Raw genomic sequence first — 21,794 nt, 5'->3', positions numbered from 1 at the left:
GCGTGTCGGTTATTAAGTTAATCATGGGTTATGTTTTCTGATGTATACAAAATTTTTACCCAATCTTCTGTTGATTAGGTCATGTGAGTGACTCCCCTGTTATAATTTATAGTTTTGGGTTTTTTTTTAAATAAATAAATAAATTTATTTATTTATTTATTTATTTTGGGGTGTGTTGTGTCTTCGTTTCTGTGCAAGGGCTTTCTTTAGTTGTGGCGAGTGGGGGCCACTCACTGTCACGGCCTCTCTTGTTGCAGAGCACAGGCTCCAGACGCGCAGGCTCAGTAGTTGTGGCTCATGGGCCTAGTTGCTCCGCGGCATCTGGGATCTTCCCAGACCAGGGCTTGAACCTGTGTCCCCTGCATTGGCAGGCAGATTCTCAACCACTGCGCCACCAGGGAAGCCCCATAATGTATAGTTTTAATTAAAATTCTTATTTGTACACAGCCTCATTGCTTCTGTATTTAAGATCTGATTTCTTTCAGAACTTAAGTCTTTAATAGTTTGCATGACTTGATATACTATCTCTTTAAGGAATTTGAAGTTCTCAATCCCACCATAGGCCTAGAACATCACAAGATGCCATCTCTGTTTTCTAGTGAGTAAACTAAAGAACAAAGAGCTGAAGTCATTTTTCTGAGTCATTGAGCTGGGGATACGATATAACTCTTCAGTTTGGCTTTCTAATTTTCAGGGTTAGAACTTAGTTCTTTCTTTGTAAAGTCAGTAAATCGGACATCAGATGTAAGAAAGATAAATCTTAGAAGAATAAGGTAGAGGAGTCCAGTTATTTTCAGGCTCAAGATTTATGGCCCAAAATGGACATACTTAGTCCCTCCTCAGCTACAAGTAGGGTTGTTCTGACTGTTAATGATAAATAATTTCTAACATTTTATGGCGTTCTTTCTTCTTTTCTTAGATTGCAGCGTCAGAGCCATGCTAAAGATAATGAAATCAAGAACCTTAAAGAGCAACTTTCTATGAAAAGGTAACAAACAGCTGTTGCTTTGGTTGAGTGCACCCTCTCTGAAACTGTGTATTCCACTCAGAATATTCTGGCTAAGGTAGCCATATAACATAAACATCCAAACTAGGGCACTTCTGAGCATGATACTGAGCAGTATTAATAATTACACTGGGACAACAGATAAAAGCTGGAAATGTCCTAGGCAAATAGGGAGGAATGTTCACCTTGCCTCTGGCCCTGGGAAACTGCTGAGAGTGATTAAATCAGCAAAGTTGTGGTGCCACAACAAACTACTGTCAGGAACTAGGGCTTATGAATTCTTTTTTCTTTACTGTAATCAATACTACTAGGTGTGACTGATTCATGAAACTGGGTAAGTCTTGTTCTGATTTACATATTTTTTATAATAGCTGTTTTGAGATCTAATTCACATAGAATAAAATTCACCCTGTTAAAGCATACTATTCCTTGGTTTGTAGTATATGTACAGAGGTGTACAACCATCATCACTATCTAATTCCAGAACATTTTTCTCACCCTAAAAAGAAACCCTGGGTCCATTAGAAGTCAATCCCCATTCTCTTGTCCCCCAGCTTCTGGGAACCACTAGTCTATTTTTTTGTCTCTGTGGATTTACTTATTCTGGACATGTCATATAAAAGGAATCATATAATAATATGTGGCCTCTTTTGACTAACTTCTTTCACTTAACATAATGTTTTCAAGGTTCATCGTGTTTTAGCATGTATCAGTACTCATTCCTTTTTATGGACAAATAATATTCCATTGTATGGATATACCACACTTTGCTTACCTTTTCATCAGTTGATGGACATTTGGTTTGTGTCCAGTTTTTGGCTGTTATGAATAAAGCTGGTATGAACATTTGTCTACAAATTTTTGTGTGGACATATGTTTTCAATTCTCTTGGGTATATACCTAAGAGTAGAATTGCTGAGACATGCAGTAAACTCTGTTTAACTTTTGGAGGAACTGCCAAACTGTTTTCCAAGTGACTGCACCATTTTATAATCCCAGCAGGAATGGATGAGTGTTCCAGTTATCCACATTCTCACCAAGACTTATTATTTTATCTGTCTTTAGTTCACCCATTGTAGTGTTTGTAAAGTGGTATGTCTTTTTGGTTTTAATTTGCATTTTCCTAATAATTATGTTGAGTATCTTTTCATGTGCTTATTGGCTATTTGTGTATCTACTTGGAGAAATGTCCATTTACTTCCTTTGACTATTTTTAATATTGGGTTGTTTCTCTTTTAACTATTGAGCTTTAAGAGTTTTTTGTATATTCTGGATACAAGTTCCTTGTCAGATACATGATTTTCGAATATATTCTTCCATTCTGTGGGTTGTCTTTTCACTTCCTTGATCATGTCCTTGGAAGCACAGTTGATTTTGATGAAGTCCAATTTATCTATTTTTTCTCTCGTAGGCAAGTTTTTCACAGTATTCAGTGGCATTGTAATTCCTTTTTGTTGACTTCTTGAATATTTTATAACTTTTTCCCTCAAAATAATCTGACCTTATTGATATTAACAACATATTGTCTTATCAGGCTTCTCATCAATGTTTGTCAGGTACTCAAGCATCCAGCTGTTTCTAATAATAAAACATTGAGGAAAGCCTTTGTGAACGTCCTTATTACAAAAATGTTATACGTCCAATTAATTGCTTTCATTAGAAACATAATTTGGTTTGTATGCTCTAGCATTCTGGGGCTCAAGTGTAGGAAGCTGAAATGGAATAGCAAAAAGAGAAACCTCATAGGTAGCCATTTTCCATAATGTCCTTCATAAATAATATCCTTATCATCATCTCCTTCTCTCCTTCTCAAGCTATGGGAATTGTTTTCATTCTAAGGTACTGAATGTGAGCACTGAGATAAACAGTAAAATATTTTAATACGGTGACTTAGCTTTATGACAGGGATAATAAAAACTTTTGTGGTTGCTATTGTTAGGACACAAAAAGACTTGTAGAAACTTTATGTAAAATTTATTAATAATAATAGCTAACATTTATTTAGTAATTAGTATGTGCCAAACACAAAGTGCTTTATGTATATTATCTGAATGAATTTTCACAACAACTCTTTGAGGTAAGTAATATAATTTTTCCATTTTTATATGTGAGGAAACTGAGGTATAGAGAAGTAACTTGCCCATGGTTTCACATTTAATAAGTTGTGGAGGTCAGATTCATCTTCAGACAACTTGATTTCAGAACCAAGGTTTAAATGACAACTTTAAACCCTCCACATTCATGATAGTAAAGGGTTAACAGTAAGAGTTAAGTAATGTCTTCTGTTGCTTTTATATGCTGTATACTTTCCAGGAAATCATTTCCTATTCATTGAATAGCTTGTATCTGTCTGCCTCCTGAATAAGGTTGAAAAGTCTGTCCTTGCTGCAGTGTTACTGACTCTTTATCATATATTTCAGATCTCAGTGGGAAATGGAGAAGCATAATCTGGAAAGCACAATTAAAACATACTTAAACAAACTGAATGCAGAAACTAGCAGAGCTTTAACAGCTGAGGTAAAAGAAAAGAAAGAGGGAGAGAGAGATGGGGTTGAGGAGTGAAGTTTTACTTGTGTACTGGTATACTAAAGAATTTTTAAAATATTGTTTTTTGAATAAACAGAATTAAGACATCTGAGGACCAGCCAGAAAAACACAGCTCAAACTCTTGTGCTTTTTTGACTTGTTGGCATTTTGTATATTTTTACTTGAAATTGATGATCTTATGTTGTTTTCCCCCAAATGACTCCAAGAAATTGTTTTGCTTCAGTATGTATAGCAAATATAGACATCTTAGAAAATTCTCATTAATCCAGGTGACTAAGCCAAACTTCTAAGAATAACATTTCACTGCTGCCGTAATATCTCCTTTGCTATTTAACTACATAGATCTTCCAAAAACACATACACACCATACATTCCAGTGTCGGAAACCAACTTACCTCTTCCCCCAGAAAGGCATTCAGTTTCTTCTAAGTTATTTTAGAACACCACAGCTAGGATCTCTCAAAAGAAATGTGATTCTATGTATGTATGTAATTTTTATTTATAGATAACCAAACTTGATATACAATAAAATTCAAATTTTGGAGCACTCGTTGACATTAAAAGCATTACAAACCTTCTCACCTTTGTCATGGTAAGGTCTATTTTTTAGCAGAGCACTCTGGAATCCAGAGCTCAACAATCAAGGGGTCATATCTGCACCAAAAATCCCTGGACAGTAAAGTATTGGAGTATTAAATTTAACCAGAAAAAAAAAAAGCTCAGATTACCTTAAGAGTTTAACTTTGTAGACTTTGTTTTTCACTGCTTTTAATCAGAAAGTTCCTTTCTACTTCCATTATTAATTTTAGAAACACTTAATGCTGTCTAAGAGTATGAGCTATTTTCAGTGAATATTAAGTGATCAATAGGAAAAAACAGAGGCCAAATGACCATGCATCAATAATAGTTGGAAGGGATTCCCACTGCTGGAGAGACATCAGCCTAGATGACCTCCAAGGCCCATTTGGACAGCATAGTCCTGTAGGGTCTGATTGTTTTCTTACTCCTTCATCAATTAAAAAAAAAATCAAATAGCAGGACTTATTTTGACTGTTCTTAAACACACCTGCTGCATAATAGAGTTATCTGAGAGCTTTTAAAAACACCTTTTCGGGGCTTCCCTGGTGGTGCAGTGGTTAAGAATCCACCTGCCAATGCAGGAGATATGGGTTCGAGCCCTGGTCCAGGAAGATCCTGCATGCCCCAGAGCAACTAAGCCCATGTGTCACAACTACTGAGCCTGCACTCTAGATCCCGTGAGCCATAACTACTGAGCTCATGTGCCACAACTACTGAAGCCCATACTCCTAGAACCCGTGCTCCACAAGAAAAGCCACCGCAGTGAGAAGCCTGCGCACCGCAACGAAGAGTAGCCCCCACTCGCAGCAACTAGAGAAAGCCTGCGCATAGCAACGAAGACCCAACGCAGCCAAAAGTAAATAAATAAATGTTTATTTTAAAAAATCAATGACATAAAAAGAAAAAGATATTCAGAAATTTAAAAAAAAAACGTTTCCCAGGTTACACCTACTATCAATTAAATTAGAATCTCTGAAACCAAGACATCATTTTTTTAAGTTTCTGAGATGATTCCAGTGCATATGCAAGTTTAAAAACTAATGTTCTAAAATGTTTCCCAACCCAGTAACTTTTGAATAAAAATATGAGAATTTCAGAATTGATCAAAGAGCTTTAAAATGTGTTATGGGCAGGAAAGAAGCTCAGGTGTTGTTGGAAGAGACTGAAAAAAAATAACTTTAAATTTACTTGAAATGTTTGAGGAAAGAATGTGTTCATTTACAAGGACATCTTTAACTTCTTTCTCTTTCTCTCAAAAATCTGTAGGTATATTTCTTACAGTGTCGTAGAGATTTTGGTTTGCTTCATCTAGAGCAGACTGAAAAGGAATGCCTCAGTCAGCTTGCCAGGGCGACTCACATGGCAGCAAGGTAACCGCTCCCTCTTCCTTAATGTGTCTTGTTCTCTGAGGTACTCACAGGTGGCTCCAAGGTTGAACATAATCTGTGATGTGTTTCACATATATGACATCAGAGTCTTTGGAGTGAAGAAGCCATTGTTTTTTTAAACCTCAAATGTCATTTAGTCACTTTGAGCTTTTACTTTGTTGCTCCTGCTGTGGCACTGAGTAGTCTACTAAGTGCAGTAGTAGCTGATGGTAGATTTTTCCCTTCCTCTACAATGAAACAGATCAAAAGTCTCAGTCAGAGACATGCATGAAGACCAGATATTTACAAAACAAGGTGGATTCTAATTGGAAAACTTTTTTCTAATTCTTTTCTCTCTTAACGCTTTATTTTAAATAACTTTGGAAAAATACATTGAGGGAAAAATCAGTATTAACACCTAAAACAGTGTTAAAGGCAGTTTCCTGCTGTGCTACAAATGAGTGGTTTTCAAATTTTAGGCAGGTTGCATGGGATTCTTCAGTTTATAATTTTATGGGGTACACCTTTGAACTTAAGGAATTAATTAGATTAAAATCTCTGGGACCAAAGCATCACTACTTTTAATGATTATTATTTTAATATGATCATCATTATTCTTCAATTCTAAAGAATCAGAATCTCTGATGTTTAACAAGATTCCCAGGAGACACTGATGTGCATTCATGTCAGGGAAGCACTGTTGTAAGTGATCAGTCTATCTTTGCTTGCTAGAGGGAGAAAGGATGCTCTATAAATTAGAATATTATCAAGCTTCTTTGTATGAGATGATCTCAGTGATAACTTGTTATGCTCTTTTGTGCCAGGTGATACTGGGGTGGGGATGTTATAACAGATAGAGCCTTTTGAAAGGCCACGTGAAATCTCTCTTCTTGAGATGCCAGACCGTAAACACCTCAAAGCTGTTTTACTTAAGTCGTTTGATGGGCATGGTGGGCAGAGCTGCTGTGTTTGTGCAATTTAGCGTATCATAGAGACAACAATCTAATTCATCCTCACAGAAGAGGTATTTCTTTCTAACTTTCCTTTCTGTAGGGAATATCTCTTTCTAATTTGCAAAAGAGCCTGATAGGCCAACTGTGGCCCTGTGATGTCAGGGTTAATGTGAAGATAGTCCAAAACCTGCTTTCAGGATGTCAACATCTTTGAGAATGCTCCTGCATTGGATGGCTAGGGCAGTTTCCCTGTGTGGCCTCCTTTGCCTCCCTTCTTCAATGGAGGATTCCTATACAAAGGAATGTCTTTGTTTACTAAGCTTTTTAAAAATTTTTGATAACAAGCCCTTCCATACAACTTTCTGCCCATTTGAGGTAATTGGTGATAGAGGTAATTTTGTTGTTGTTTTACTTTATCTATATACATGCTAGAGAACATAATAGAAATTTTTGGAAATCTAAGTGGCATATAAAAAGAAAGAACTTTCTCTTGTGTCTCCACTTCTATACCAGCAACCTAAAATCACTTCAATTAAAGGCTGCAGTAGACAGTTGGAATGCCATTGTGACAGATGTTAGAAACAAGATTGCATTCCTCAGGGTAAGTCATGAAGTATTTAGAGTAAATTGACTGAATGATGTAGGTGGTATATACTTAAAGGAAACATCTAACATTAAAAACAATTACTAGAGAAATTTAAGGAAGAACATGTTTTTTCATTGCAGTTATTAAAATTTATGCCTTTTTGAGGTTTGAGACTGATTACTTCCATTGTAGTTGGCTGTAGATAACATCCTAGGCTCTTACTTGTGGTCTTCTAGATCCTTAGTCTAGTAAGTGGTAAACTCAAAAATTGTGCCTCACACAATTTTACTAGAATTCCAAAGCTAACTCTGCTCCAGTCAGAAATAAATGTCTTAACTTGATCTGAGTAATTATGTGTTTACAGAATTAAAAGGAAGATCAAGCAGATCTGTATTAGTTTTCAATCTTAACTTTTTATGTAATTACTCCCTAATGCAAAATAATAAATTCTTAATTATTCATGTAATAGAATTAGGACTGTGCTAACAGTAATCTAAAGAGGTAACACACTGAATACTTGTCTAGCTTTGTCCTTGGTGGTCTTCCCTGTTTCTTTCCCAGACTCGTTCATACTCAGTCTTTAGTGATGCTGAGCATATTTATTGGATTTATTCAAAGTTCTGGCCTCAAAAGAGATGCCCCTTGTTCTCTGTCATTGTTTTCTTCTAAGAACGTGTCCTATATATGGAAGTTTCTAAATGTTTGAAGACTTTCTGTTCCAGCTCTTGTGGTTTGTTTACAAAATAACATATAAAGCAAAATGGGGACAATGCCAAAAATGTTCAAACTATGTTTTTAAGCTTCAAGCATAGGAGTCTTACCTGTGGCAAAATCTAAGAAGAAAAAACAAAGGTATATGTGGAACTGGAGACAGCTACAGGTATAACTTTTAAGATTAAAAAAACATTCAAAAGTTTTCCCTAAAACTTCCCCTACAGTTTTTTGTTTTTTTGTGTTTTTTTTTTTTTTTGCGGTACGCGGGCCTCTCACTGCTGTGGCCTCTCCCGTTGCAGAGCACAGGCTCCGGACGTGCAGGCTCAGCGGCCATGGCTCACGGGCCCAGCCGCTCCACGGCATGTGGGATCCTCCCGGACCAGGGCGTGAACCCATGTCCCCTGCATCGGCAGGCGGACTCTCAACCACTGCGCCACCAGGGAAGCCCCCAGTTTTTAAAATGAACATTTGCAAGTAGTTCAACTCTTTGTTACAAATACTTTTTTCCCCATATTTTTCAGCAAGTAGATTATTTACATCTTCTTGATCTTTAGATTCTGTTTACTTTATATAAGTGGTTCCCATTTGGGGGCTAAAAATTATTGAAGCACTGAGGAGTTATCACAGAGATCTGTGAATTATATGTCTCTGTATCTTGTCAATCAATAGATACTTCTAAAAATACAGCTATTTACATCTATGGATAGTGGTGTATAGGGTTGTTTTTATGTCAGAAATTCTTTTTATATTATTTCTGGCATAATAGATTGGAAATCACTCATCTATGTTGTACTATTCAAAACTACATCAAGTACTTCCATATGCTATTTCTTTGAAGTTGATTTTGCTGTAAAATATTGTTTCTCCTACTAGACACAGTACAATGAACAAATTAACAAGGTGAAGCAAGGGTTTGCCTTGAGTACCTTGCCTCCAATCCAGCTTCCTCCACCACCACCCAGTCCTGAGATACTGGTAAGAAATACAGTTGACTCTTGAACAACGCAGGGCTTGGGAGTGCCAACCCCCCACCCACACCCCATGCAGTCAGAAATCTGGGTACTGCTCTCTCTACTTCACAAACAGAATTGATAAATGATTACCCCCGAGCAGGAAGCTGAAACAGTTTGGACAGAATCAGGACTCAAACCCTAGTTTTTTGATTCCACATATTGTGATTTCTAATCAAATGCAAACTTTCTCCACATTTAGTTAATTTAAAGATCTGTAAAATGAAAATACAGGGATTATATTTATTGAAAAAAATCGGTGTATAAGTGGACCCACACAACTCAGACCTGTGTTGTTCAAGGGTCAACTGTGTAACATTTTGAAAAATCACCATCTTCATCTTGATAAAATGGTAACAGCTTTAAAACACTGAATATGCATTATGTCTGTGTGTTCAAAGTGGAAAGGGTACATGTAGTGTGTATCATTTGTAATTATGTCCATTCCTGCTGTATCATCTACAGATGATATGACTAGTTGGCTGACTCAGCTGAGGCAAGAGGTAGGTTGTATCACTGGATTTTAGTAATGCGTTTGATATCTAAAGAGGTAATATATGCTCATTCATCCTGTCGATCACACGTTATGAGAGAAAACCGATGAATGCCTAGAATTCCCAATGCCCTCACGTTACTGCTAGATGACTAAAACATCTCAGCATAATACCCTAGCATGCTGGACTTCACCCCCCCACTTCCACTTTAGACTCTGTTTTTCTTAACTTTTATCTTCTATTCTACCTTTAACAGTAAGGACAGCTTTCATTTATTACCTTTCCCTGCTTACTGTCTACATCAGACAAACTAATCTCTATGCTATACTGTTTATGTTAGCCTTCTGGGAAACATAGCACCTTAACCCAATAAACTCATACAGCTTTCCAAAAGACCTTTTAGAACAGAACCACTAGATAATAACCTTTATTATGATAACGGATCTGAGGGTAAGAAAGGTGTGATATATTTAGGGGTAGATCACTTTTGACATTAGCATTTCTGCTTATAGTAGAACTTTGAAAATGTTTTTTCTACAAATACTAGTTGAGTATATCAAAGAACTTAAAAATTATGTGAATTGTGTGGAGTTACACTGTTGCAAAAGCAGAATTCAGAGCTGAAAGCATTATGATATTCACCATGGGCTTTAGTTTAGAATGACAGTATTGGCTTTTATATTTTTGGTTAATTCAGGTTTTATAGGAGCATTATATTATGCATATTATTATTCTAGGCTTTGAACACACCATCATACCCAACTCTCCCGATAAGGAATGTGTTGTGTAGATGACAGAAATCCCAGATTCCCTGTAGTTCTATGGGAAGTAACACATATTCTTGGTAGGATTTCTAGAAATCTGTTGCCTCTGCCTGTATTCAAACTACTGCCTATAGGTTGTAGTTAAACTCTCCCATGACTCTAAATATAAAATGGCTCTAGAGACTCGGACGCTAGAAACAGAGATGTTCTTTGGAGTTTTCTGGAACCAGACTGGAATAATCTATGTGATACTAGTGACACTATAAGTGACAAACATAATCAAACCTTGACCTCTACATCCTCATCCCTTCAGAGAGTTGCTTATGGCTGATGTGGCTACCCAGGTTTAGTCAAGGGAAAGAACCCACTGGCAGTTAGGCTCAATGGAATTTATAAGCATCCCTTGCTAACACTTGAGAGGTACATGTGTATCTTTTGTGCTTCCTAACCAGAGTCACTGCTATGCTTGATCAAAGCTAACAGTTGTGTTAAAGTACAAGCATCAGTGACCACTGAGAATTAGTAGAACAGTTTGAGAGCACAAATGCTACAAATGTAACCATTCTTTTTGCAATAAATTGAGGTGATATTATACAATGGAAATACATTAGAGGTCTGGGTTCAGGTCCTAACTCTGTGAAGAACTGTGTTGGTTTTGGGAAACTCAGCTGTCCCAGACTTGGTTTTCCTATCTACAAATCAGGAAATTGTACTAGATGATCTGATCACTAAAGTATTTCTTTCTGAGATTCTAGTATTGTAAAGAATGGTTACCAGGTTTTAAATATATATAGTAGTCTAACCTGAGAAGTCTAGAATAATGGGTATTGTTCCCAGTTTAACCCAGTATTTTTATGTGTTTCATTATGTTTTGATTTTTGTAGCCTGGCTGTCTAATCCTGAAAGTAGTGTTAGGTAATTGTTGTCCTCAAAAAGAGCAGGACTACTAACTCAGTACCCATCATTCATTATTTAAGGACTTTATATTATGAAAATTTTGAAACATACATAAAAACAGAATGATGAACCTCTGTGAACCCAAGAGCCAACTTCAACATCATTATCAACATTTTGTCAGTCTTGTGCCATGTCATCCCGTTCTTCCTCCCCACTGGAACATTTTAAAGTAAACCCTACATCTCATCCATTTATACTTTAGTATGCATTCCAAAAAGATGAGGACTCTTATTCTTGAGATTTTTCTTGTTTCTTGAGGTAGGATTGTATTGCTATAAACTTCCCTCTTAGAACTGCTCTTGCTTCATCCCATAGGTTTTGGGTCATCATGTTTTCATTGTCATTTGTTTCTAGGTATTTTTGATTTCCTTTTTAATTTCTTCAGTGATCTCTTGGTTATTTAGTAGTGTATTGCTTAGCCTCCATGAGTTTGTATTTTTTACAGTTTATTTTTCCTGTAATTGATATCTAGTTTCATAGTGTTGTAGTCAGAAAAGATACTTGATATGATTTCAATTTTCTAAAATTTACCAAGGCTTGATTTGTGACCCAAGATATGATCTATCCTGGAGAATGTTCCATGAGCACTTGAGAAGAAAATGTATTCTGTTGTTTTTGGATGGAATGTCTTATAAATATCAATTAAGTCCTTCTTGTCTAATGTGTCATTTAAACCTTGTGTTTCCTTATTTATTTTCATTTTGGATGATCTGTCCATTGGTGGAAGTGGGGTGTTAAAGTCCCCTACTATGATTGTGTTACTGTCGATTTCCCCTTTTATGGCTGTTAGCATTTGCCTTATGTATTGAGGTGCTCCTGTGTTGGGTGCATAAATATTTACAACTGTTATATCTACTTGGATTGATCCCTTGATCATTATGTAGTGTCCTTCTTTGTCTCTTGTAATAGTCTTTATTTTAAAGTCTATTTTGTCTGATATGAGAATTGCTACTCCAGCTTTCTTTTGATTTCCATTTGCATGGAATATCTTTTTCCATCCCCTCACTTTCAGTCTGTATGTGTCCCTAGGTCTGAAATGGGTCTTTTGTAGACAGCCTATATATGGGTCTTGTTTTTGTATCCATTCAGCCAGTCTATGTCTTTTGGTTGGAGCATTTAATCCATTTATATTTAAGGTAATTATCAATATGTATGTTCCTATTACCATTTTCTTAATTGTTTGGGGTTCGTTTTTGTAGGTCTTTTCCTTCTTTTGTGTTTCCTGCCTAGAGAAGTTGCTTTAGCATTTGTTGTAAAGCTGGTTTGGTGGTGCTGAATTCTCTTAACTTTTTGTTTTGTTTTGTTTTGTTTTGAATTCTCTTAACTTTTGCTTGTCTGTAAAGGTTTTAATTTCTCCATCAAATCTCAATGAGATCCTCTCTGGGTAGAGTAATCTTTTTTTTTTTTTTCAGTACGCGGGCCTCTCAGTGTTGTGGCCTCTCCCGTTGTGGAGCACAGGCTCCGGACACACAGGCTCAGCGGCCATGGCTCATGGACCCAGCCGCTCTGCGGCATGTGGGATCTTCCCGGGCCAGGGCACGAACCCGTGTCCCCTGCATCGGCAGGTGGACTCTCAACCACTGCGCCACCAGGGAAGCCTTGGGTAGAGTAATCTTGGTTGTAGGTTTTTCCGTTTCATCACTTAAATATGTCCCGCCACTCCCTTCTGGCTTGCAGATTTTCTGCTGAAATATCAGCTGTTAACCTTATGGGGATTCCCTTGTATGTTATTTGTTGCTTTTCCCTTACTGCTTTTAATATTTTTTCTTTGTATTTAATTTTTGATAGATTGATTAATATGTGCCTTGGTGAGTTTCTCCTTGGATTTATCCTGTATGGGACTCTCTGCGCTTCCTGGACTTGATTGACTATTTCCTTTCCCATGTTAGGGAAGTTTTCAACTATAATCTCTTCACATATTCTCTCAGACCTTTCTTTTTCTCTTCTTCTTTTGGGACCCCTATAATTCGAAAGTTGTGCATTTAATGTTGTCCCTGAAGTCTCTGAGACTGTCCTCAATTCTTTTCATTCTTTTTTCTTTATTCTGCTCTGTGGTAGTTATTTCCACTATTTTATCTTCCAGGTCACTTATCCATTCTTCTGCCTCAGTTATTCTGCTACTGATTCCTTCTAGAGAGTTTTTAATTTCATTTATTGTACTGTTATCATTGTTTGTTTGCTCTTTAGTTCTTCTAGGTCCTTGTTAAACATTTCTTGTATTTTCTCCATTCTATTTCCAAGATTTGGATCATCTTTATTATCGCTACTTAGAATTCGTTTTCAGGTAGACTGCCTATTTCCTTTTCATTTATTTTGGTCTAGTGGGTTTTTATCTTCTTCTGCTGCATATTTCTCTGTCTTCTCATTTCGTTTAACTTACTGCGTTTGGGGTCTCCTTTTTGCAGGCTGCAGGTTCGTAGTTCCTCTTGTTTTTGGTGTCTGCCCCCAGTGGGTGAGGTTGATTCAGTGGCTTTTGTAGGCTTCCTGGTGGAGGGGGCTGGTGCCTGTGTTCTGGTGGGTGGGGCTGGATCTTGTCTTTCTGGTGGGCAGGGCCGCCTCCGGTGGTGTGTTTTGGGGTGTCTGTGAACTTAGTATGATTTTAGGCAGCGTCTCTACTAATGGGTGGGGTTGCGTTCCTGTCTTGCTAGTTGTTTGGCATGGGACGTCCAGCACTGGAGCTTGCTGGCGGTTGGATGGAGCTGGGCCTTAGCGTTGATATGGAGATCTCTGGGAGAGCTCTCGTCAATTGATATTACATGGGGCTGGGAGGTCTCTGGTGGTCCAATGTCCTGACCTCGGCTCTCCCACCTCAGAGGCTCAGGCCTGACACAGGCCGGAGCACCAAGACACTGTCAGCCACACGGTGAACTCAGTGACTTCCTTAGTATAAAGCTGCTGCTGACCTATGTGATCATAAAACTCAGTCCTTAGTCTTGTTCCCTACCCTCAGATTTATGCCTCAGGACTCTTACTCTTATTGGCTATATAATCACACCACCATTTTGTACCTAAGAAAATTATAATTTTTAATGTCTAATATTGAAATTTATATTTCCCCAGTTGTCTCAGAAATGTCTTTTTCTTAACTAGATTGACAGTACTTCCAATGTGGTTATAATTACCATTACTTTAAAAACCCTTATTTTTAAAAAAACAATCCAAACAAGGTTTATACTTTTCATTTGGCTGGTTATTTTTCTTTAAAATATAACAGCTACCTAACTCCCTCCCTTTTATTCATATCATTTATCTGTTAAAAAACTAACTTCCTACATTATTGATGTAACTGATTACATCCTTGTGATGCCATTATACATATTCTTCTATTTCCTATAACCTGATCATTAGATCTAGAGGGTTAGTTAGAATCAGGTTCAGTATTTTTGGCAAGAGTACTTTATAGGTGATGATGTATACACACATTAGAAGACACACAGTGTCTCTCATTTAGCGATGTTAAGAATCACATGTCATCCTTATCTCTCCATTATGAAGTTCCCCATTAACTTTCACCCTGCTGGTTTCAGTATTGTTACTTAAGAGCTATCTCGATGCTCATTTTTTAAATTCAACAAATAGGTGAATTTCTGCTTTATGCCAGTGCTAGACCTGGCACATAGTAGATGCTCCATAAACCTGTCCTCTTTTGTCGTCCAGCCAATAAGGTATCCATCCCATTGGTAGATGCTAAGAAGGGCTAGCTTTCTACAACCCCCTGGGAAGTTCAGTAACATTCACAGGCATGTCTGCAAGTCACTGTAGGAGGGTTTATTCCCTTGGCCCACCCCACTTCAGCTTTCCACTGCCCTTGGAACTAAACATAAGGTCAGAACTCCACCAGGTGGTACAAGGTCCCTTCAATACATAATAGCAAAAGTAATATTTTCTATAGACAACTTTGGTTCTTTAGCAGAATTTCTGACTGTCAGTATTGTTTATCAGCATGGACAGTACTCATTGAAGAGCTCCTTTCCATAGTCCTATATTATTCCATTTGTCAGAGAACTTTAAAGATCACCTAACCCAACCCTCTTACTTTATAGATTAATGACTTGGTATCCAAGATTACCCAGCTAGGTGGAGAGAAAGTAGGACTAGAACCCAGTTGTCTTCTGTGTCCATGCTCTTTAGTATATTTTACTGCCCTTTGCTTTTTCAAATATTCATATACTTAACTAACGTTATGACAACATTGTTTCTAATATGCTTTGTATCTAGATTTCAAATCAGCTACCCCCCTCAAAAAAATTGCTCTATGAGTTTAGATTATTGACTATGTAAATATATAAATATGTGAGGGTTTTGTTTTTATTTTCTATCTTTTCTATTTTAGATACAGCAGTTCTTGGGAAGACCCGTTGTGAAAGAATCTTTCTTTAGACCTGTACTCACTGTTCCTCAAATGCCTGCCGTTTGTTCTGGAGTCATCTCTGCAACTGGTCAGCCTAGACCCCCACTGGTACAGATCCCTTCTTGGTGGAATATACATTAACTAGCTTGTTGTCACTTACAGTGGACTTCCAGAATGAATGTCTTCTCTTTGTTCATATACTTGATAAGTAATGATGAAGGTGATGGTGGTAGTGATGATCATGATGATCATGATGATGATTGAATGAATAGTTCCATGTGAGGCACTGCATTAAATGCATTATATATATTATTTAACTATTTCATTAAGTGATTATAACAGTTTTTAGATACAAAGATAAATATAATATTATAGTAGAGAATTCTTACAGTTTTGCTTCTATAACAGGCACTAATGCAGGGTAGATTGATATTTTTAATAGATAATTTAGCATGATTGTTAGCTTCTTTGCTTTTCAACCTACCAAAGTCACAACATTATACCACAAAGCTAAAGAAAAATTTTATATACACACACACATATGTGTGTGTATAGTAGGACATTGTTTATCTATAAACAGGTAATATAAATATCACCTTGCAACATATTATACTATAAAGTTATAAATCTTTCTAGCCACAAAGAGCCATATAAGCTTTATCCAAACCTGAAGAAGCAACAGAGAAATTTAAAATGATTAGGATTGTTAGTTGTAATCTTGGTCAAGGTAAACTTTTTATTACAAGAAAAATCTTCTCCCAGATGATTGATGTTTAATATAATGAAAAAATTCTCTAATCTTGACTTTCCCATAACTACATTCTAGTCAGTTGGGGTTTATTTTGTACCTATGTATTGCTGACAGCCTCCCTTTGAAACATATAGTCAAATGGACTTACTCATTTGTGTAGAGGCTGCCTCTCTATGAATAAATATGTATCTAGGCCTTAACATATTTACTAAGTACCACATCTTTTTTATCACCATGATATTACAGTGTTGCTCAGGTGGTTTGCTCCTGCACCATTCTATAAGGAACTATAAATAAAATTTTATTGAAAACATTAAAGTACCTCAACCTTCTAATAAGATTACTTCCTGATTCCTCTGAAAAAGCTTGACACTCAGGCAAACCCAGATTTCTGGTGATATTCTGCTCTTTCTCTGACTTACTAGGCTTTGTGTGAGTAATTTCAGTGGCTGTTGGTAATTTTTCATAAGTAATAACCTTATATTTGAAAATAATCTGTAGTCTTAGGTAAAGGATGCATGTTTATAATTATCCTAGTAATCAGATAAGCACTTCAAAAATATTCAATTACTGATATTAATTAGAAACTTGATGGTTCTAAGAAGGAACCATCATAAAATATGAGGAAAACTTTGTTTGATGGTTTCATGGCTCAAAGTTGTCGCTACTACTTCCATACGACCTTTGTAACATTCATGACACTGGGCAGATATTCTAGTAGTATTCTCATGTTTATTTAGTTGTTTGAAAATTAAACTTCATTATTTTTCTAATTATAAAAGTAGTATATGTTAATTATAAAAAGGCAAATAATGTAGAAACACATAAAGTATATACAAAGTATATAATAATTATATAAAGTAGAAAGCAAAATTACCCTGCTGTTGAATCCTAGAAAATAATCACTGTTTACAGATTATTCTGTATCTTACAGACCTTTTTCTGTGCATACACATTTAAAAAATGTTTTACTATAAAATGAGTTCTACCATAAATGCTGTGCCGTAGACTTTTTTTAGAAAATGAGACATACATTGTGGACATCTCATATGCTCAGACATACAAATCTATTTTTAAGGACTTGATTAGATATGCTACAATTTATTGACTTATTCCCCTGTTAACAAACTTTAGGTTGCTTTCAGAAATGCACACTCTGTATGTATTTCTGTATATGTTTGCAATTACTGAGACTAGCATGTGCCATTTTTAAAATAAAGGTAAACATATACAAACAGTTAGAAATATGGTGCTGTAAGGAAAAAGAATTCTAAAAAGGGAACATGTATGTCAGTATTCCTCTTCATTCTACCCATTTTCTGAGGTATGGAAATGTAATGTTGGCATGGAACCTTGCTTCCTAATAATTGAAGCTGATGGGTTGTAACTCTGTGCTCCTTACAGATGACTAGCATAGCCTGGACGGTGCCAGTGCCTGTGGGAGAAGCTGTGCCTCCCAGTGCAGGTCTGGGAAGTGATCCCCCCATGATGAATTGGGAGAAGATTACAGACAGGCTGAAAACTGCCTTTCCACAACAGACCAGGTACCTCAGTCTCTTTTAGTGTTGAGTACAGATCATACTCTATAGTTTCCACAGCCATAATTATGCCAATGAAATGTTTCAGAGAAATATAACACCCCCCCACACACACACACAAAGTACAAGTACTTCCTAACCATGGCCTTGGTAGGGAAAATGAAATTTATTAAGAAGAGACAGTTTTCAGTATAAATGCTAAACCTCTTCCCTAAAATTATTAGTTTAAAGTCATGAGAGAGTAAACTTTTAAATTTAGGTTTGCTCATTTACTGAAAGTACAACCAGTTGTAAACCTACCCAATTTTATGCCACTAGCTGCAATAATTACCTTAATAACCTATTTCCAAAGTGAATTTTAAGTTAATTGTATGCCATATAAGCCCAAACATAATCAGGTTTTACTTTCCTATTTCCTTAATTTTATTGAGGGTTCTTGTAATTTCTTTGTTAGGGGACAAAGAAAGGGGACATAGTTAAATGCAAGAAATCATTATTTTAGTGTGCTTTTCACAGTTCTGACTTCAGCAGAAAGCTATTTAATTCTACTCCTCCAGAAATGAAGTGTCTTTTATCTTTAATCTTGTATCAAATGAAATAATTCTAGTTTTCACCAGCATTTTCATTTGAAGACCAATGCTTTTATTTAACATATGTACCATTATGTTTCAGGATTAGATTATGGTTTTATAAATATAATAGTGAATAGAAAATGAAAATAGAACTGTAATATAGTTGTTATAAATATATCTAGAAAATAAATAGTAAATCAAAGGTAGTTTTATAAGGCTGGTGACATGACATTTCATTTGAGAAAGAAAAATACTTTTATCATCCTACCCTATCCTACCAAAAATGTATATGCAGGCTTTTGGTCAATGGCTATGGGAATGGAAAAAGAACGTATCAGTTAAAATATTCCTAGGTTTCTTTATCACATAATTAATGTGTCTTTCAGTCTTTGCTTTCATTTTCTGTTAAATCTTTGTTTTCTGTTTCTGAATTTTACAAAAGTAGAACTATTAATAATGACAGAAAGAGACTGATAGTAACATAGTTAAAAAGGAATATTTTAGTCTTTTTTTTTTACATCTTTATTAGAGTATAATTGCTTTACAATGTTGTGTTAGTTGCTGCTGTACAACAAAGTGAATCAGCTATATATATATATATATATATATATATATATATATATATATACACACACACACACACACACACACATCTCCATATCCCTTCCCTCTTGAGCCTCCCTCCCACCCTCCCTATCCCACCCCTCTAGGTCATCACAGAGCATTGAGCTGATCTCCCTGTGCTATGCAGCTGCTTCCCACTAACTATTTTACATTTGGTAGTGTATATATGTTAATGCCACTCTCTCACTACGTTCCAGCTTCCCCTTCCCCCACTGTGTCCTCAAGTCCGTTCTCTACATCTGTGTCTTTGTTCCTGCCCTGCCACTAGGTTCATCAGTACCGTTTTTATAAATTCCATATGTATGCCTTAGCATATGGTATTTGTTTTTCTCTTTCTAACTTACTTCACTCTGTATGACAACTCCAGGTCCATCCACCTCATTACAAATAACTCAATTTTGTTCCTTTTTATGACTGAGTAATATTCCATTGTATATATGTGCCACATCTTCTTTATCCATTCATCTGTCGATGGACATTTAGGTTACTTCCATGTCTTGGCTATTGTAAATAGTGCTGCAGTGAACATTGTGCTACATGTATCTTTTTGAATTATGGTTTTCTCGGGTATATACCCAGTAGTGGGGTTGCTGGGTCATATGGTAGTTCTATTTTCAGTTTTTTAAGGAACCTCCATGCTGTTCTCCATAGTGGCTGTATCAATTTACATTTCCACCAGCAGTGCAGGAGGGTTCCCTTTTCTCCACACCCTCTCCAGCATTTGTTGTTTCTAGATTTTTTGATGATGGCCATTCTGACTGGAGTGAGGTGATACCTCATTGTGTTTTTTTTTTTTTTTTTTTAATTTATTTTTGGCTGCATTGGGTCTTCATTGCTGCATGTGGGCTTTCTCTAGTTGCAGTGAGCAGGGGCTACTCTTAATTGTGGCGTGGGCTTCTCATTGCAGTGACTTCTCTTAGTGCAAAGCACCGGCTCTAGGCGTATGGGCTTCAGTAGTTGTGGCGCGCAGGCTCAGTAGTTGTGGCTCGTGGGCTCTAGAGCACAGGTTCAGTAGTTGTGGTGTACGGGCTTAGTTGCTCTGTGGCATGTGGGATTTTTCCGGACCAGGGCTCGAACCTGTGTCCCCTGCATTGGCAGGTGGATTCTTAACCACTGCGCCACCAGGGAAGCCCCCCTCATTGTGGTTTTGATTTGCATTTCTCTAATGATTAGTGATGTTGAGCATCTTTTCATGTGTTTGTTGGCAATCTGTATGTCTTCTTTGGAGAAATGCCTGTTTAGGTCTTCCACTCATTTTTGGATTGGGTGGTTTGTTTTTTTTGATATTGAGCTGCATGAGCTGCTTGTATATTTTGGAGATTAATTGTTTGTCAGTTGCTTCATTTGCAAATATTTTCTCCCATTCTGAGGCTTGTCTTTTTGTCTTATTTATGGTTTCCTTTGCTGTGTAAAAGCTTTTAAGTTTTATTAGGTCCCATTTGTTTATTTTTGGTTTTATTTCCATTATTCTAGGAGATGGGTCAAGAAGGATCTTGCTGTGATTTATGTCATAGAGAATATTTTAGTCTTGAGTGAGAGAGCATTGAGAGATATGATATAATGAGCTCAGTACATAAATAAGTAGATAACAAACTTAATTTTCACACAGTGAGCTTTTAAAAACAGTTAAAATCTCTTTTTGGAAAGAAAATAAATACTAAACTTTATTACTCACAAACACATTAAGTATCATTAATCAATACATTAGGAGTTTTCATTTTGGTTTAAAATAAATGCAGATGGACCTGTGATCACTTTTTTAGATCAGAAATCTAAAGGGTCACATCTGTATGCTACATATCAATCCTGTGATAGGATTTCATAGCTCCTTTGGAGGGCGCATCCTCAAGGCAGTAGGAAAATCACCAGTGCTCTTTCCTTGATCTCTTCCAGAAAGGAGCTTACAGATTTCTTACGGAAATTGAAGGATACTCATGGGAAGTCCTTATCTAGACTGACATTTGATGAAATTGTTCACAAGATTTCCCAATTTATTGACCCCAAGAGATCTCAGGTAAAAAAAAAGAAAAAAGAAAAAAAGAAAAGACAACTTTATCTCCTGGCCCTTATCTTTAGTAGTTAGCCATATTAATTATCTCCATTACATGATCAGGAAATCAGTCTATAATCATATTAAATCATCTATTAACAACAAACAATTCAGCTTGACAAATGGCATGGGAAACACCACCTGATCATTCTAGAATAAAACTGACCCTTTTGAAATTTACTCTAGGTTATTTTGAATGGCTCTAAAAGGAGACATTTTTTCTAATTTTCTGCAAAGACTTGTTTTAATTGAAAGAGCACCTAGAGTTATTTTTGGTTTTACCTGGTTCTTAGTATATAAGTAATATTGCCAACATTTATTTCAAGATTTCTCATGAACCTGATTAACCTTTACCCTTTTGCTAATTCTCACGGTAGCCTATTCTATGGTATTTATCAGTTCTTCCTGTTTTAGTTCAATTCTAAAAAAAATAATAAGTATAATATTCTAATTTTCAGAGTCAAGGAAAATCCGTGCCAAATGGTAATAGTGCTTCACCCAGCCATACTCCTCCACCTCAGGCTAATGCTGCCCAGCCCTCAAAACCAGCCCGGAGGCCCCTCGGTTCACAAGGTCCTGCCACATGGGAAGGAGCCAATAATTTGGTGAGACTGAGACTTGATTCTGAATACATTTAAAGTTAGAGGAGAGAAATGAGCTGAATTTAACCTTATGTGTATTTTCCCTAGGATGATGAGGAAGAGGAAGAGGAACCTTGTGTGATCTGTCATGAGAATCTCTCTCCAGAAAACCTCACAGTTTTGCCCTGTGCGCACAAATTCCACTCTCAGGTGAACTTATCTTTTTAATATTTTGCCATTAATCAATTAAGTGAAATTCATACTGCATTCCTTGAAATTGTATACATGTATCATCCACTACTGTGTCATGAATTTCACTGGATATAACTCTGGGCTTTTGGGTACCGCAC

General features: G+C 36.5%; 1 protein-coding gene across 4 annotated transcripts in view; it reads left to right on the top strand.

The window, feature by feature from the left end:
- DZIP3 (DAZ interacting zinc finger protein 3) overlaps positions 1 to 21,794 on the top strand; it is a 122,494-nt gene that overhangs the window by 96,455 nt on the left and 4,245 nt on the right. For 3 of the 4 annotated variants that reach the window (XM_082655068.1, XM_082655066.1, XM_082655065.1), the window contains exons 22-31: positions 920 to 988; positions 3,427 to 3,523; positions 5,399 to 5,502; positions 6,966 to 7,053; positions 8,626 to 8,727; positions 15,311 to 15,436; positions 17,484 to 17,623; positions 20,707 to 20,827; positions 21,322 to 21,468; positions 21,553 to 21,654. In XM_082655068.1, the coding sequence (XP_082511194.1) occupies positions 920 to 988; positions 3,427 to 3,523; positions 5,399 to 5,502; positions 6,966 to 7,053; positions 8,626 to 8,727; positions 15,311 to 15,436; positions 17,484 to 17,623; positions 20,707 to 20,827; positions 21,322 to 21,468; positions 21,553 to 21,654 (1,096 nt within the window). The remainder of the gene's footprint in view (positions 1 to 919; positions 989 to 3,426; positions 3,524 to 5,398; positions 5,503 to 6,965; positions 7,054 to 8,625; positions 8,728 to 15,310; positions 15,437 to 17,483; positions 17,624 to 20,706; positions 20,828 to 21,321; positions 21,469 to 21,552; positions 21,655 to 21,794) is intronic. The other variant, XM_082655067.1, reaches the window with a different exon arrangement.

The sequence above is a fragment of the Grampus griseus genome, assembly GCF_964374135.1.
Source record: "Grampus griseus genome assembly, chromosome: 5".
Taxonomy (NCBI): domain Eukaryota; kingdom Metazoa; phylum Chordata; class Mammalia; order Artiodactyla; family Delphinidae; genus Grampus; species Grampus griseus.
Note: the sequence above shows the minus strand (reverse complement) of the source record. Positions and strands in the feature narration are given on the sequence as shown.